This window comes from Brachypodium distachyon, chromosome 4 (assembly GCF_000005505.3).
Source record: "Brachypodium distachyon strain Bd21 chromosome 4, Brachypodium_distachyon_v3.0, whole genome shotgun sequence".
Lineage (NCBI taxonomy): Eukaryota > Viridiplantae > Streptophyta > Magnoliopsida > Poales > Poaceae > Brachypodium > Brachypodium distachyon.
The window spans coordinates 26,661,507-26,677,558 of record NC_016134.3 but is presented as its reverse complement, the minus strand read 5'-3'; the positions used below and the strand labels follow the sequence as shown (position 1 = coordinate 26,677,558).

Here is a 16,052-nt window from a genome sequence, read left to right as displayed (position 1 = left end):
ACCGGTAACACATTTACATGAACAAGATACCAACAACTTACTGATATACATTGAGATATGTCACTCACTCGTTTGTACCCAATTTTTTTGACATGAGAAAAGAAGAAAAACCAGGACAAGTCAACAACAAAATGGAAGATCGCAAACCAGACATCCACTCCACATGCAATGCAATCATCACCGGTCAGGAAGAGCACAAAATGGTCATTCCAGATACATCAAGAATGGTTGAACGGAAAGCCATTCCAAATGACAGCACATCCATTCGAGAGATTGCAGTTGTCAATGAAGTAATTGATCTCATAGCACAACAGGAATATTGTCCTCCAGAAGATCCACCTAATCAGTCGTTGCGCGACGTTCCATCCCAACGTCATCAAACAGAAGACGTAGATACAGGTGCACAAATGCAACATATGTCGACTAAGATTTGTTTCTTTATAATTCTAAGTTTGGTGTATATGTATCGTATGAACATTTTCCAAATGATAGCCCATCTAAACACCGTTTATACTTACGACGTAGTGTTTTTACACATATTTTCACTCACAGGAGCTGCAGTTGGGCACCCATAGTTTTACACTGTCGTAGCAACAGCAGGGGATAGGGTACAAATAGATGCATACCTCCCACCATCTGACATATCTGGGTTTATTCGCCAGCAGCAACTCAACGAAATGCTGTCCCAAGGTAAGATCGTCATAAATTTTCCCTTCGCTCCGTGCATGTAGTGTTTCCAGGGATCAAGAGTACTACACGCATGGAACGACTTTTTGCATGCATAATTCTTCTTGCAGTTTCAAGAGCAGGCGAGAACAGCATTGCACATGGAGCAGTTGCCGCAATGCCACGTGTTGGCGAAAGCTCAAAGCAATTCAGGATCAACAAAATTAGCCTGAAAAAACTTTGCCCCAAGTCAATAGCAAAAACGTTCTACACAAAAATGTGCTCGGATGAGAATGCTTTCTCACTTTCAAGGTTAGACTGAAAATAGATATGCAATCTCAACTGAACTGAAACATCTTGTGACGTGTTTGCAAATTAATTTACATGCTTCGTCTTCCAAATGTAAACAGGACATTCGTTGCCATTGAGAAACCTGAGCTTGGAATAATACTGGGACTGCGTCTGAAGCTTGAGCAATCAAAACAGGCAGAGCTAAGCAAGGCAACGGTGGCAGTTATATCTCGCCTGTACAATGAAATCGAAGGGAGCTCCGAATATAAGAGGAACAACCCGTCCTGGAAAGGCACGTACTACCTGCCGCCACGATTTGCTGTGAGTCCAAACACATACAAGCCTCCTTGGATATAATATATATCCACTTTCTCGTCTGACAACGGATATTGCTTGTTTCTAATTTTATGGCTATCACATATATCTTTAGATTGAATTGGAATAACGCTGGCTCATGTTGCAGGAGGTCATGATAGAGGAGGACGGAACACCGCCGCCATACCTCGTTTGGAATATGTTCACATTGGGTGCGAACTGCAACGACCCAATGAATTGTTCACGGGTTAGTAAGTGGATGCATTGGGATTAATTTACCACTCATACGGTCCTAACTTTATTTCATATTAACATGTAAATAAAATCACAATCTTATCTACTTGCAGTTCGTTGTCCCAATGTTTGGTTTCGACACTGATGTATGGTCAGTATATGTTTACGATAGCGAAGAGAACGCCGCCTACATGGTGGACCCTACCCTCAAAGTGGCACGAACCGTGGATGAGCTACACACTTACCATGCTAAGCTAGTTCTCGAAGGGTTACACCACTGTCTTAGATGCATTTTCAGACAACCAGATTGGCAACTGGCAGACCATTGGGAGTACAGAGGAGTAGATCATGGCAGGAAGGAATTCCAGCTGTAAGTCCAATGATTTTATTCACCTGTCTGAAGGTAACGGTTGTTACAAGGGTGTGTATACTTGATGTTGTCGTCGTGATGGAAAAAAATACAAATGTATTGACGGTACACCGTAACATCCAGGGGAATACATGGGCTGGAGTACGCATATGCGATGTGGCACATGGGACAAAAAGGGGTGAAGAGGCACACCAACAAGGTACACGAAAACTCTGTTCTGGTAGCATAAACGTTATCATATTATGACACTACGTACGTTACCATAAAGTCCGTCCACATTTAAATTATATAACCTGCATGTTAAAGAAGAAATATCGTTCATATGTTGCCAGGGACTTCTATGTTTCACGCGAGCACTGGCCTACATGCTAACCAGGATGGAAAGCAACATCATTAGATCCCAGGGGAGCATGCCGTACGAGTAATCAGTTCGTCCGAACTTAACAAATAAAAGGATGTCAACTCAGTCATCCTGGACCCGTAAACTGTCTATTTTGCGTTGCACTGTCGCACGACCATTCGTCTGGGTTCCTCTCATCTGGGATCGTGAGATGTTTATTATCAACATTGATGATATTTACTTCACCGAGAACACACCGTTTTATGTTCCATTTCTTTGCCTCTTTAGTGAGACGGTTATTTTGTGATCTGTTCTAGTAAGAAAATTGTATGCACTGATTTTTACGTGGTCACTGTATTCAGCTCTGTAGCTGCGTACTACTACTCTTGTTTAAATCATATGTTTGCTTAAGCATTCATGCCTACAACAACAGTGATAAACACGCCTCATTGACTTGCAACTATAGCCGAACATTAAGATTTCATGTCCATGATAGAGTTTGTTAAATTCTATACAACAACATCCGGAACAAGAAGATAAGACGCTCGAACTCAATGCAGATATGTCCACGAACAAGCTAACACAGAACGCGAACTACACCACAATTGTACAAAATCTCAATTAAATCTGTCCGTGAACTCATGCAGATCTATGGAATCATCCGAATGATGGCCGTGATTACCACAGGACGTACATAACAATGATCAGAGCATAAATGTACCGTTGCATTCTAACTGACATGGTTTTTGCCTTGTCTCTTCACTTGTTCTGAACTCCAAACCAGGTTTCAGATTCAGCACGGATAGCCTACGATATACCGTAGCCAACATTACATCCGAGAAGAACCAAATTATGTTGTTTTTAATTCTGGACGAAGATGATATCATCAACAAGCGTCTTTGAACAAAAATAAAAAAAACTAACACCAAGGTTAGCAATGTCATGCTAACTAATATATATTATTACACACAGGGGAATATTTTTGGTAACAAGTACCCACATCATCGCACCACGATCGGGAAATAATAACAGGATGTACGCTGATAGATAATCCAGTTGCATACGAAATGTATCCAATACTGGACTGACATGAAAAAAGTTCAGCTCGTTATTGCCCTTGGTGGGGCGATTACACATCATCAAACACCCCTCTGTGTGCACCTTGATCGATTGTGGCCTGGATTCTTGCAGATCGCGCATCTAACGATACGCTTCAATGGTTTCCTCTCTGATCCAACAATCTCCATTAATGCTCCATCGTCCTTGCCCAATTTGCCAGGCGGTTTGTACAAACTTGAAACTGCACGGGTCTTCTTCTTCACATCAGATATATAGTCCATTCTTGACCTAGGCCTCACTGTCGAAGGCCTCCCTGCGCTCCCTACTCTCTTTGGTGGTTCAACAACCTGGGAAATAAGGTTGGAATCAAATTCCTGCAACACATTCGTATCAGGCAATACAACCACTTCTTTCAATTTCTTCATGTCATCCCTTATTTTGCACAGCCCTCTCATCGCAACATTATAGAAAATAGGATGACTGTTTGATTCTTTTACCATATCAGAAGCAACCATAGTTAGTACGTTGGTACGGAACCCACGTTCATCATCAGCACGACGGTGCTGTATCATCGCACCACCGCTCTCCAAATTATGCCTTGCATGAACTGTCCACCTACGCAGTATGTTTTTCTGTGGCACTCTCAAGATATCATTTCGTAACAATACCTGCACATATAACATTGCTCTTGGTCATACAAAGGTACAAAACATAACGATGTCAATAAAGTCAGTTATCCGTTAATGTGATTCGAATGCTCGGATAGAAAGATTGAACCTTAATGGCATGCCGACATATCATGCCAACGTGCGCAAACAGACCACACGTACACGAAACAAATTGTCCATCGTCTTCTATCTGGACAATAAATGACCTTTGGTTGTGCTCGCTATCATTTGATCGGCTATCCGGAGCCCAGGTCAAACGATAATTCCCAGTATAAACATCTTCTTCCACTACATACCAACCAGACCTGTATAGCTCTTCTTTAAACGTGTCAAACATCGCCCTCGTATATATTTGAGCTGCGTCAGCTTCCAGTGGTGTTGTTGACGTGCACATCCTTCGTCTCTATTTCAATTATCACGAATACAGTCACAAGTGGAAAACATTTACAGATTCAACTTATTAATTGGAATTCTGTTGCAATTGTATTAAGTACAATCTAGGATGGATGAACGGTTTCAATATAATTTTTCAATCCATACGTGCCAGGTAGCATGTTGTTCGTGACCTTCGTCGTTTATGCGAGAGACCAGCAAGTTGTTGTACTGTTGCACGAATAGGGCATAGGCGATGACCTTGAAATGTACTGTTTTAGCATCGAGTTTGCGCTTTCGCTACGTTGAGTGCTTGTCATACTCGCACAGAAAATATCTAGAAAGTACGGTTTCACCCACATTTCCCTGTTCTCATATAGCCTGTCAATGTAAGGATTGTTCTTCAGCTTGTAACGATCAAGGATAGCTGCCCATCTACATTCAAACTCATCTGGTGACATGACAGCATTCAAGAGTTCGTGGAACTCTCTCTTGAACTCTGAATGTTCACTATAAACATATCCAAGCTTCTCCTTAGCACTTTTCAGCACATGCCACTTGCACCAGCGGTGCCTACTGTTTGGCATAGCAGTCTCCAGTGCTGTACGCATCACCTGGCATTGATCTGGTAAGGGAAATATAATCAGATAAGATAAGTAAGTAGGTAACGATCGATAAGTGAAGTGTTAGTTGATTGTTCATTACACTGCCATCTACGTCTCCGTGATTACCTGTTAGTACAGTATAGGGATGCTTGTTGTCCACGATGGATAAGAAGTTATTAAAAATCCATTCGAATGCCGCAGTTGTTTCTTCCCTCAACAAAACCCCGGCAAAAATAACGGACTGAAAGTGGTTGTTGACGCCAACGAACAAACCAAAAGGCATGTTATAGAGATTGGTCTTGTACGTTGTATCGAATGTAATGGCGTAACCGAAATCCTTGTAATCCCTCTTGTTCCTCCCGTTGCACCATAACATGGTCTTGATTCTCCCATTCTCGTCTATATCAACGACAAGGGTCATTTCCAGATCACGTGCCCTCATCTCTTGCAGCAGCTTTACTGTCTTAGGGAGATCCTCCTTCATGGTTTCCTGTGCAATACTGGAACAGAGAGTCCTGAGCGCTTGTTTCCTAAATGGTACTGTTCCACTGCCGTAGCTAGAAGACCCCATAATGTTGTAAATCTTGCCAAGACTTATGTTGTTTGCCCTTAGATTCTTCACAAAGTCACGAGCTAGTGGGTCGATCTCGTTATGAGAATTCCAATGCATCTTCTCATCACACGACGTAGACAACCTGTGATTGTGTTCATTATTGAATATGCTAACGTACCATCCATGGTCTTCTGTGCGGTGTAACCTTATCTTTGCAGGGCAATCCGTCCTACACGACGCAGTGTTCTCCTTACCAGGCTTGCCCTGAAAGCATAGGGAAATCATTTTATAAATTAATGCGCTTGTCAGACAGATTTTGTAAATAGAGGACAACCTACTATGAAAAGTACCAGTTTTCTTTTGACATCTTCAAGGCAAACTAATCAAAATCAACAGCAATAAATGTATAATATAAAAAAACACTTACCTGGCACTGACAAACAATCTCGTGCATGCTCCTGTATCCAAATCTGTTTATACGGCTCCTACCATGACGGACACCAAATCCTTGCTTCCACGAGTACAAATTATACAGTTCATATGCTTCTTGACGTGAGTCAAACGTTGTTCCGGCGGTAGGTGCGAATACGTCGCTTCCATCAAGATCACTGGCGCACTTGACGAAATGTTCCAGGGTGCTGGTGGTGCACGCTGATATTCGAGCATCAGGCCCTTGTATAGCCTCCCCCCTTGAAAAAAAGGTTGTCCGAACGTCAATTCACGAAATTGATGGCTATACGTACGGTCGACAGATCCATAAGATGTACAATAGATCGTTGGTACAATAAAACACAGATTTGGTATGACGCTACCTATACGAATTCCTATGCTAATCTACATATACGTACTTTGATATCCACAAAACAGCATCACAACATTTCTGGATGAATAAGTGAGGGCAACAAAATGGTCCGTTATGTGCCCTGCATCTCTGGATTATTGCAATGAGACCTAGTTTTTGCAGGATTCAACTATGTTAGGAAGTCACCTTTTAGTCCAGGAGCAAGGCAAACCCACTACTTGATTGCCAAGATGCCTCTCCGCGTCCATCCTCTTTCCTCCGGCAATAACCATCGATCCACTGAAGAGTGCACGAGCGTGTTTTTGGCGCAAAGGAATAACATCAGACTGCAGGCGTTAACAACATGGTCAAACGTTTGGTAGTTCTATCAGATCTAACCTTCGGACAACAGTTGTGACTTCGTTCCGCCCACCACGAAGTATTAGTTCCGTGCTCGGAACATCACGAACCCTTTGATCCTCCACCGTGGCGGACAGCATAAGCAGCGGATCTACACTCGATCTAGTAGAAAATCGAAGCCAAAAGTTAGATCTCTGTTCTTGATGCAATAAAATGGAGCACAGAAATACGCTGTTTATTTGAGAAATCGAACAAACCCGTTTCCCTGTTGCTGAGATAACAATCCGCTACCGAACGTAGTATCATCGGATGAATCCATCAGATAAGGGGGGCTTAGTTGTTTCTGTTGTTCTGTTCTTGTTTCTACGAGTCAGAAAGCTTTAACGGGGAATAGAGTCAGGGGAGACGAAACCAGGGTACATGGTTGTATCATAGATGTGGCCCACATAATACATCGGACGTATTAAAGTATTCGAAAACGCAGGAAGCACAGTAGCCTACGTGAACAGTTACCTCCCAGCTAATATGTCAGGAAGTTAAGTTTTGCGCTAAACGGCTCCCCATCCCAAGAAACCATTGCACGATGGGACGATCCAGATAGGTCGGGCATAGACCCATCGCATCACAAAAATCGGCCCCGTCTACATGCTGCTATCGTGCGTGCGTTAGCACATTACAAGAAAAGCACGTTACATTGCGCCATAAATTTTACGCACCACGATTAATCGATTATCTATTAGCATCGGAAGAAAGTTGCAAAAGGGCTGACCTAGCTCAGTGGTAGAGCGCGTGGCTTTTAACCACGTGGCCGTGGGTTTGATCGCCACGGTTGGCCTAATTTTACAGTTCCTTTTTTCTTGACTGAGATGCAATCCAATTTTTTTTTAACAATCCACTGCCGAGTGCACAGGTTTAATATGTGCATAAACGGAACCTCAATTCTCCCTGTCATAATTAGCAACGGCGTCGAGTTCTTGGTTCTCCCTTTCATAATTAGCAACGGCGTCGAGTTCTTGATTTTGGCGATTGCCTTTCACAATTTGCTCTGTCTGTTTCTCCTCCCTACTTGAAAACCTCGATCCCCCCTTTCACAATTCACATCCCAGTGAAGCTTCACAAATCAAAACCTCAGCACTCATCAGAGAGCCAGCGCGGATAAGAGAGTAACGATGTCTAACTTGTGTGTTTCTTGTTGTAAAATGTTCTATCCAGTCAATTTGACTTGCCAAAAGAAGCTGGTCTTTTGCTCTAACCAGCCTTGAGCTACCAGCCGAGCTAGAAGAATGTATAAGAGCCGAAATGGGAGCTGTCAAACTCACAAGATCAATTTACCACCATCGAATAAACTGAAGTACCTTTAAAACAAACAAAGCTCCCGCAAAAAGAACAAAAGAAATAGACCAAACAAACACTAAGAAAAAGTTCAAAAATGAAAACCCAAAAGATGGATAAAAAACTGGAAAAAAAATTGGGTTGTCAAATTCGGGATCAGATGGTAAATCATTGGGGTGCCCCATTGTCGTAACAGGCTTAGTTGGGGCGGGCACCCTCTCGCAGTGAAATTTGCAAGCCGTTACCGCTCATCATTTCCCTTTGCTGCCTGAAGGATCATGCTTTAGAAAAGAGCACCCAACTGCTCTTTTATATCCCTCCCAGCCTCCCCTTCCTCCGTATGCTGCCGATGTGGGACTAAACAAACAGCCACCGTGTGCTAGCTACTCCCACGGCCCCTTGCTGCTGCTGGGCTTTCAGATTTCCTTACCTCAGGCCTTATTGGGCTGGGCTTATCAGCGGGCAGCAACGGTGGTTAAAACATCTAACAGTTCGCTCAAAAAAAAAAAAAAACATCTAACAGTTAATACCGGCGGTTGCCGAAATGTCGCCGCCCACCGCCGCCCGCCTCTCCGGGCTCCTCCGGCGTTGCGCCGCCGCCGGAGCTCTACCCGCCGGCGCGCAGCTCCACGTGCAGGCCATCGTCAGAGGCCACCTCCCCCAGGCCACCCTCGAGACCGACCTGGTCCTGCTGTACTGTCGCTGCGCCGCTCTCCCGTGCGCCCGCAAGGTGTTCGACGCGATGCCTTCTCCGTCCATGCACGCGTACAACATCCTCCTCGCCGCCTCCCCACCCCGCGCGGCTCTCGAGCTTCTCTCCGGCCTCATCGCGGCCGGATTCCGCCCTGACCGCTACGCGGTCCCTGCGGCTCTCCGGGCGTGCGCCGAGCTCCAGGACCCGCTTCTTGGCGCCGTGCTCCATGGGTTTGCCGTCCAGTTCGGGTTTCTCGGCAATGTTGTTGTTTCCAGCGCACTTCTAGATATGTATGCCAAGTCTGGTCTCCTGGACAATGCAGCGAGGGTGTTCGACGAGATGCCAGAGAAGGACTCTGTTGTGTGGAATTGCATGGTTACCGCTTATGCGAGGGCCGGGATGGCAGCGGAAACTCTGGAGATCTTCAGGAGGGCTCAGGTGGAGGTGGTGAACATGGCGAGAGACCTGCGGTCCGTGCCGAGCGTGCTGAATGCCTGTGGGAAGGAAGGGGAGCTCATGAAGGGGAGAGAAATACATGGTAGGATGGTGCGATGCCTTGCATTCGATTCGGATGTCCCAATCGGAAACGCGTTGATCGACATGTATGCAAAGTGCGGGCATGTGGATGCATCACGAGCGGTGTTTGCGGGCATGCTGGAGAGGAATGTGGTGAGCTGGTCGACACTGATATCTTGCTATGGTGTCCATGGCAAGGGAAAAGAGGCATTGAGGATATACAAGGAGATGTTGTCTCAGAGAGTCAAACCGAATGGCATCACCTTCATGTCGGTCCTTTCTAGTTGCAGCCACTCAGGGCTCGTGACCGACGGGCGGATGATCTTTGAGTCAATGAGTAAGGTTCATGGTGTGGAGCCCACTGCTGAGCACTACGCATCTATGGTTGACATCTTGGGGCGGGCAGGAGCCATTGAAGAAGCTGTCGGGCTTATAAGGAAGATGCCTATGGGGCCTTGTGCTAGTGCATGGGGAGCTGTACTCTCCGCTTGTGCTACACATAATAATGTTGATGTTGGAGAGATTGCAGCTTATAGGTTGTTTGAGTTAGAAGAAGATAATGCTAGTAACTATGTTACTCTCTGTGGAATCTATGATGCAGTGGGTCAGCTTGATGGCGTTGCAGGATTAAGATCAAGGATGAGGGAACTTGGCATGGTGAAGACACCTGGGTGCAGCTGGGTTGATGTCAAGGGAAGAGCTTATGCCTTTTACCAAGGGAGCATCCCACGATATTTGAGGAGACAAATGTTTTGGATTTTAGATCGGTTACTCGAGGATATGGGAAGTTCAGAATCTAAATATGAGCATACGAACCAGTATTACGAATTAACTTAGCACTGAAGCTGGTATGCAGAAGTCCTGTACTGCTGCAATCAGATTGGTCTGAGCATAAAGCAATAATCAGCTATGATTGTTGTCATGGTTCCATGAGCAATTTTTTTTATCATGCAAGGAATTCTGGTCAATGTGGATACTTGTGACCTTGAATATTTCCATGCCAATATCTGGATCTATATGCTGCAAAAAATGAAGTGGAGCTCGGGTAAGAGCGACGCTGGTTCTTCAGTTTGAGGCTATGACTATCTGCTCTCTTTAACGTGCATAAATTGGATATGCCGCTGAATATACTGGGTAATAGAGAAGTTCAATGGCAGAATAGATGAATCTCACCAACATGTGCTATCTTTAAGGTGCATAATGCAGGCAAATGGATGCCCAAAGAGAAGCGCCTTATGCCAACAAAAACAATAAGCCAACATATATGAAACAGTGAGCAGAATCATTAGGCCCATGAACAATAGCAAGAAAGAACTGCTTGGTGGGCAACTTCATGAAGGCAGTGACCAATTGATCATTTTAATCATGCAACTTCAAACACTACTCAGGCGTTTTGTGATGAACTGATGATTTCCATCCTTGGATTGGATTACAGCATTGTATGTAACCTCCAGAAAGAGATCGGTACAGCCACCATGAGAAGTTGTGCAGAGTGTTATTTCTTCCAAGTGTGCAAATCAGTTTTTGTGCCTAATTATGTGATTATTCGCAAATTTTGAAGGTAACGAATGGTCTTGTGCTTAGATCTTTTATTTGCAAATAAGTTCATCTTCAGATCCAATTATTGCAACGTTTTTATATCTGGTGATGGAAAAAGAAATGAAGAAACTGTCCCACTTATTCATAGTACTCTTCGCTTTTGAACATCGTTGTAGTCACTCTGTTAGCTGGCAAGATTGAACAGTAATACAAAATAGACGGTACTACCTTGTAAACTTTCAATTGTGTAATACAATCCTGTTGGATGTGGCCGTCTTATTTATAGATTTATACATTGGAACATAAAGTATAGCACTGGAATCTTACAGCTAGTGGGGTTAGGACATAGGAATCATAGTTCATTTTTTCAATCAAGACCAGGTAGTAATAAAGACAAACGGAACACCAGTTTGGCTACAAACACAATCTAGTGATGTACTATACTACTATATACTAGTATGATATAGGTATTGCTATGTCTGTACTCTGTGCAGCGGTCCAAATGAAGATAGTACTTTGAAATTTTGATGGTAATACTTTGTCACCCTACTATAATATTGTTTATGTAAAAGGGGTCAAGGTGATCACCTGGCACCTCGTTGATACCGTCCAAATTCACTTCAAGACAACAATTTGGGACTGCCCAAGAGCACCAAAGATGGGTTTTTTATGCGTACATAAAATATGTTGTTACTGTCAGCTTTTGGCCTTTGGGGAGCAAAGAGACATCCAGCTTCCAACTGGGTCAGCTTCTATGATTTTTCTCTCTCCAGGTCTTAAACTAAAAATGTAATGCATTCTTTGTGTCTTCCGATGCAGATAAGCCGGAATACTTTACTCTTGATGCAGTTCTACTTTCTGAACCTTGTGTTCTGGCACACTGATCCAGCAGAATTTGTCCAGAAAATAACTCTAATTAAGGTAAGAGACTGCCCCTGCCGACTGGCACTGCCCATAGTTGAGCTCAGCACGACAAGACAGCATGGGAGCAGGTAACTTGGTACGAGTCTTTTTAATTGTCTTAAGTGATAGTTAAAATTAATTTATGGACCACAAGTTGTTGAATTTGTTCAAAATGTTCAAGATCCCGGTGTATCATACAAGCATTCCATTCGCGACATCAAAGCTAAATCAAGTACAAGAATACACTTAACCGGCAACCTTTTCAAATAATGAACCTTTTGGCATCCATTTTAGCTATGAAATGTTTTACACATAGTTACAGTTGCAAATTGCACTGTACCACCCAGACGAACCAAATTGACATAGTTACTTATATAATTTGCTCCATTTTCCAGACTTCCACGATTACTCTGATAACCCGAATGAAAAGCATACTTGCCAGCATTACTTTTATGCTCTTTTAAAGAATAAAGAACTTATTGATCATGTAATACATCCTTCAGAGCTTATCTAAAGTAGGAAGATTGAGGAATGCTAAACTATTTTTTGTTTCTATCTTCAGCTGCTTTTTGTAGGTACACTTAGTCAATGGGTGGATGTGTTGTGTTTGGGAGCCTCTGTCCAAGCACAAATGATCGAAATAGTCCCAGAGATCGGTCTGGCTGCGCAAACGGCACCATGTGAGATGCGCCCCGCACCGTTGCAAAGGTCAGCATGTTACCATACTCTGTTACCCAGCCTCCAACCTTGAAAATCAAAGGGCAACAGATGTATCATTGGTCAGACAACTTTTCACTGGTTTGCATTCATGGTCTGTATCAGCTAATATGGCAATTGTAATTCAGCCTGTTCTCGTGGAATAGAAGTATACCTGGCCTTTGTGGAACCAAGTACTGTATGGAACTGTGACATGGAACCCCATTGTATGAGCTAGCTCTCGCACAAGGGTTCGGGAGCCCAAGAGGGGCACCACAGAGTCTTGATCCCCGCTGTACGTTGATTGATCTTGTCATGGCAAATTTCACATGGGCTTAAACAAATTATCTGAAAAATAGGAAAAGGTTACATACCTGAATACCCAAACTGGTATCTTTTGCTCCACGATTCTCTGAAGTAAAGGCAAGATGTTGATGTTACCATCCTTACCGCTGTAATCCAGCACACTGGGAGTTGATTTAAATAAAATGATCAATCTGAGTTTGAGTTGCAAACATAACCAGTTCATTTACTCTGATACTCTCTCTCTCTCGAACATATTAACTGAAAGGACCAGCGAAGCACTTACTCACTGCACATGCTCCAGCCATAAGGTAGATGTGTTCTATTAGCATGAAGAGCATGCTGCACTTCTGGAAGATTGAAGTAGAAAAACCTTTCATAGGTCATGCAAACATCCACTCCTACACTGATTTTGGTCACCTAGGTTGCACAAAAGACCAGTCATGCATAAGGAAAATCGAAGATGCTGGAGTAAAAGTATTATTATGCATCATCAGGAGCAAGCATACATATTTGCGCAACCGTAGCTCCTGCATCACAATTGATGGGTAACAAACGTCGAGAATAACATCGTAGTTGTTGACATAATTCCCAACTATACCATTTGCCTCCGCAATGGCGTCATTGCAAGACTTGCTCTCGTTATGGGGGTTAGTGAACGTGTAATCCTCAAAATCACAACCCTTGTTAATGGCCAGAAATATTTCGTCGGAGATCATACCATGAGACCAGAAGTACTCAAATGTCGCGGGGACATCCCTGTCAAGCTTGAGTAGTGGATTCCCAATCTACTCGAGGTAATATCAGAGTTAAAACTAGTAAGGAGAACAGAGTTGATTCAAGAAAGAGCCAGTATATGCTTGACTTCTTACAGCTACTCCCTGGATATTGAACTTAAAACCCTTCGATTTCTCGTTATGCGTGAGAAGAACATCGGCGAGTTGCGGTATATAATGCCCTGCATCGTTATTTATGCAAAATTACTCACCATACTAGAGTAACAGTTGAAAGCAGATTTGCAAAGTTAAACTTGAAATACTCTCTGACCTGCATAGCTCTCTCCAGAAAGAAATAAGCTTCTTGATCTGTACTCTGGGAACTTCTTGTACCATCCCAACAGAAATCTATACATATCATCAGCTGCATAGTTGAACATACATAGTCAGAGCAACATCTTCAGGCTAACAAGTATCCTGTGATGTGCACAATATCTCAACAATTTACCGGTCCGTGTATCTCCAGTTTTATAGTCTGATGAAGTGTTAGAGTAGGACCATCCAACTCCAGCCGGAGATTCCACAAATAGGAGATTGGACACTGCAAAGTTAAAGATAAAGCAGCAGTAGGAGTTAGCAAGATCTGAACTTTTCTTCCACTGAAAGATATGATAGAAAGGATGGTGGCCAAAAGCTCAACCTTTGTTCCATGACTTCTTGTTTAATCTGAGGCCTCTACCATCTCCTCTCGGATAAAATGGGCCGAGCTCTGTAAAAGCGCCACCGCCAACCGAAGAACAGCCAGGACCTGAAGATCAGATTGGGCATGACAACAATCAGTGAAAATTTGAAGTAAGTCAGCAACCTACAGCTATGTACTTCATGGTGTAACAAGGTACTGTTGCATCAAAGAAGCATTCTTTTGTGTGTGTGCATGGACATTAAACCAAAGGATCCTTGCTTCTTTTTAAAATCCTAAGGACCACAACACACAAAGCCCAATGAGGAAAGGCTCCAAGGGAACATGGTGACCTCAAAGATACCCTGTTTCTATACTCACGAAGCTGATGTATCTTTATTTTAAGATTTTTTTTCCTTGGCAAGCTGTGGAGCATACGACGATTGACGAATAGGAGGAAGTTGTTTGTGTTTCCAGTTCAGGAAACACTCCCTATCATCATAGGACCCTGATGAACAAGAACTGAACGTGCAACAAAGTACAAAGAGAAGGAAAAAAAATACTGGAGAATGAGATCTATTGGATGGTAGATTAAAATTAATATTGCTGCTCCAATCATACGAATGGAACAGTACTATGGACCAGCATAATTCATCTCAACATTAAATACCATTTGTTTTGGAACTGTTCAGGGAAATCGAAATGATTTCTATAAACTCTAGAGATCCAAACAGGATTATATTTATTTTTGCAGAAGGGAGCAACCAACAAAATATATACGGATGAACTATACTATCCAGCAGGATAAAACGGATCAAAATATTGTTCTCGAGACAACAAAAACGTATCAAGATTCAATAAACTAACAGAAAAGAATTACTGGTATATATTCCTGCCGCATCCTAACTCCCAACCGCTAAAGTCAAGAGCTAATTAACTATCCACGCACACAGAGAAGAAGCAAAATTCCGTAGTACTCAAAGAAAACAGGGCATGCCACCGTTGTCTCTGCAATCTAGCTAGAAAACTCAGATGCAGACACTAAAAGTCACCATCATCACAAGCAAAGAAAACCAAGAATTCCAAGCCAGATAGATACAGTTGAACAAACTGGTCACAGAAAAGAACAAGCAAGTAAAGAATTCCTACTCCAATAACAGAGTAGAGAAGGCAAGAAGAAGCAGCAGCAGCAGCAGCAGTATACCACCAACCTCCGTTGAGCCAGAGCGTGAGCGGCTTGCCAGCGGCGCCCTCCTGTGCCTCAGTGAAGTAGTAGAAGAGGCTTCTCCCGGCCTTCTCATCCACATCCACGTACCCGGAGAACTGCCTGAAGCCCACCACGGGCTGCCCGGGCAGCCGCCTCACCAAATCTTCCTCCGGGAAACCGACCACGCAGCTGCTAAAAACCCAGACGACCATCATCGCCGCCGCCAGTGCCGCGGCTCGCCAGGAGCCCTCCATTGTCGCCAGAGGCGAGGAGCTACCGGAATTGGGAGGGATGGAGGTGGGCTACTACTGGACAGGCCAGGTTCTTGAGTATGAAGGAGCAGAGAAAGAAGTGCGCGTGTGTTTCGGGGGGATATATACAGGGGGGCGCGTAGCTCTTTTCCTCTGGGGACGTGGAATCAGCGCGGATTTTTAGCTCGTGGGTTGTTGCGGGTTTAGGTTTGGATGGATTAATTCCATCGTTTTTCTTTGGTTTCTCCGATGGGTTGTTTAAAGATTTGAGAGTGCTGTGAGAGATCATATTGTTCGTTGTGCTAGATTTGTTTTTAAACGTGCGAGGTGCGAGTGTAGATTTGTGTTTTAGGAACGACTTGGATTTGACATATTTTGCAGCACCATTCTTAATCATTTAAAGCTCGATTTTTTAAGATGAAGCGACCAGCCTAACCATGTTTGAGTCGGAATTGAAGTATTTTACGAGCATATCCGCGTATCCCATATTATTTTACGTTGCGATACAAGTGTATTTATTTTAGGGTTCATTTAACATACTCTTTCCGTCCAACAAAAAATGTCTCAAGTTTGTCAAATTTTGTATGTAGCTCGACATGACT

The 16,052-nt window shown here is 43.5% G+C and overlaps 2 protein-coding genes and 2 non-coding genes across 7 annotated transcripts; 2 read left to right on the top strand and 2 right to left on the bottom strand.

Moving 5' to 3' along the window:
- Positions 1-7,377: 7,377 nt before the first annotated feature.
- Positions 7,378-7,449, top strand: TRNAK-UUU. The gene has a single exon. It is a non-coding gene; the product is annotated as a tRNA-Lys (tRNA).
- Positions 7,450-8,098: 649 nt separating this feature from the next.
- LOC112269051 lies at positions 8,099-8,206 on the bottom strand. The gene has a single exon (XR_002960641.1). It is a non-coding gene; the product is annotated as a small nucleolar RNA Z279/snoR105/snoR108 (small nucleolar RNA).
- Positions 8,207-8,288: 82 nt separating this feature from the next.
- LOC100831064 (pentatricopeptide repeat-containing protein At3g12770) lies at positions 8,289-12,638 on the top strand. Of its 4 annotated transcripts, XM_014903350.2 has the most exons (4): positions 8,289-10,717; positions 11,268-11,439; positions 11,515-11,687; positions 12,161-12,638. In XM_014903350.2, exon 1 carries the CDS (start codon positions 8,491-8,493, stop codon positions 9,991-9,993), a length of 1,503 nt encoding a protein of 500 aa, XP_014758836.1. In that variant the 5' UTR covers positions 8,289-8,490; the 3' UTR covers positions 9,994-10,717; positions 11,268-11,439; positions 11,515-11,687; positions 12,161-12,638. The 4 variants fall into 4 exon arrangements, with proteins under 4 accessions (XP_014758836.1, XP_024318936.1, XP_010237844.2 ...); XM_024463168.1 differs by lacking the exon at positions 11,268-11,439 and having other exon boundaries at positions 11,515-11,616; XM_010239542.3 differs by lacking the exon at positions 11,268-11,439.
- Positions 11,858-15,639, bottom strand: LOC100839952 (serine carboxypeptidase-like 42). Its single transcript, XM_003577666.4, has 10 exons — positions 15,204-15,639; positions 14,014-14,121; positions 13,822-13,914; positions 13,645-13,737; positions 13,470-13,555; positions 13,107-13,385; positions 12,884-13,017; positions 12,669-12,761; positions 12,470-12,587; positions 11,858-12,344 (listed from the first exon to the last, which is right to left on the bottom strand). Exons 1-10 carry the CDS (start codon positions 15,451-15,453, stop codon positions 12,180-12,182), a joined length of 1,419 nt encoding a protein of 472 aa, XP_003577714.1. The 5' UTR covers positions 15,454-15,639; the 3' UTR covers positions 11,858-12,179.
- Between the last annotated feature and the right edge of the window lie 413 nt (positions 15,640-16,052).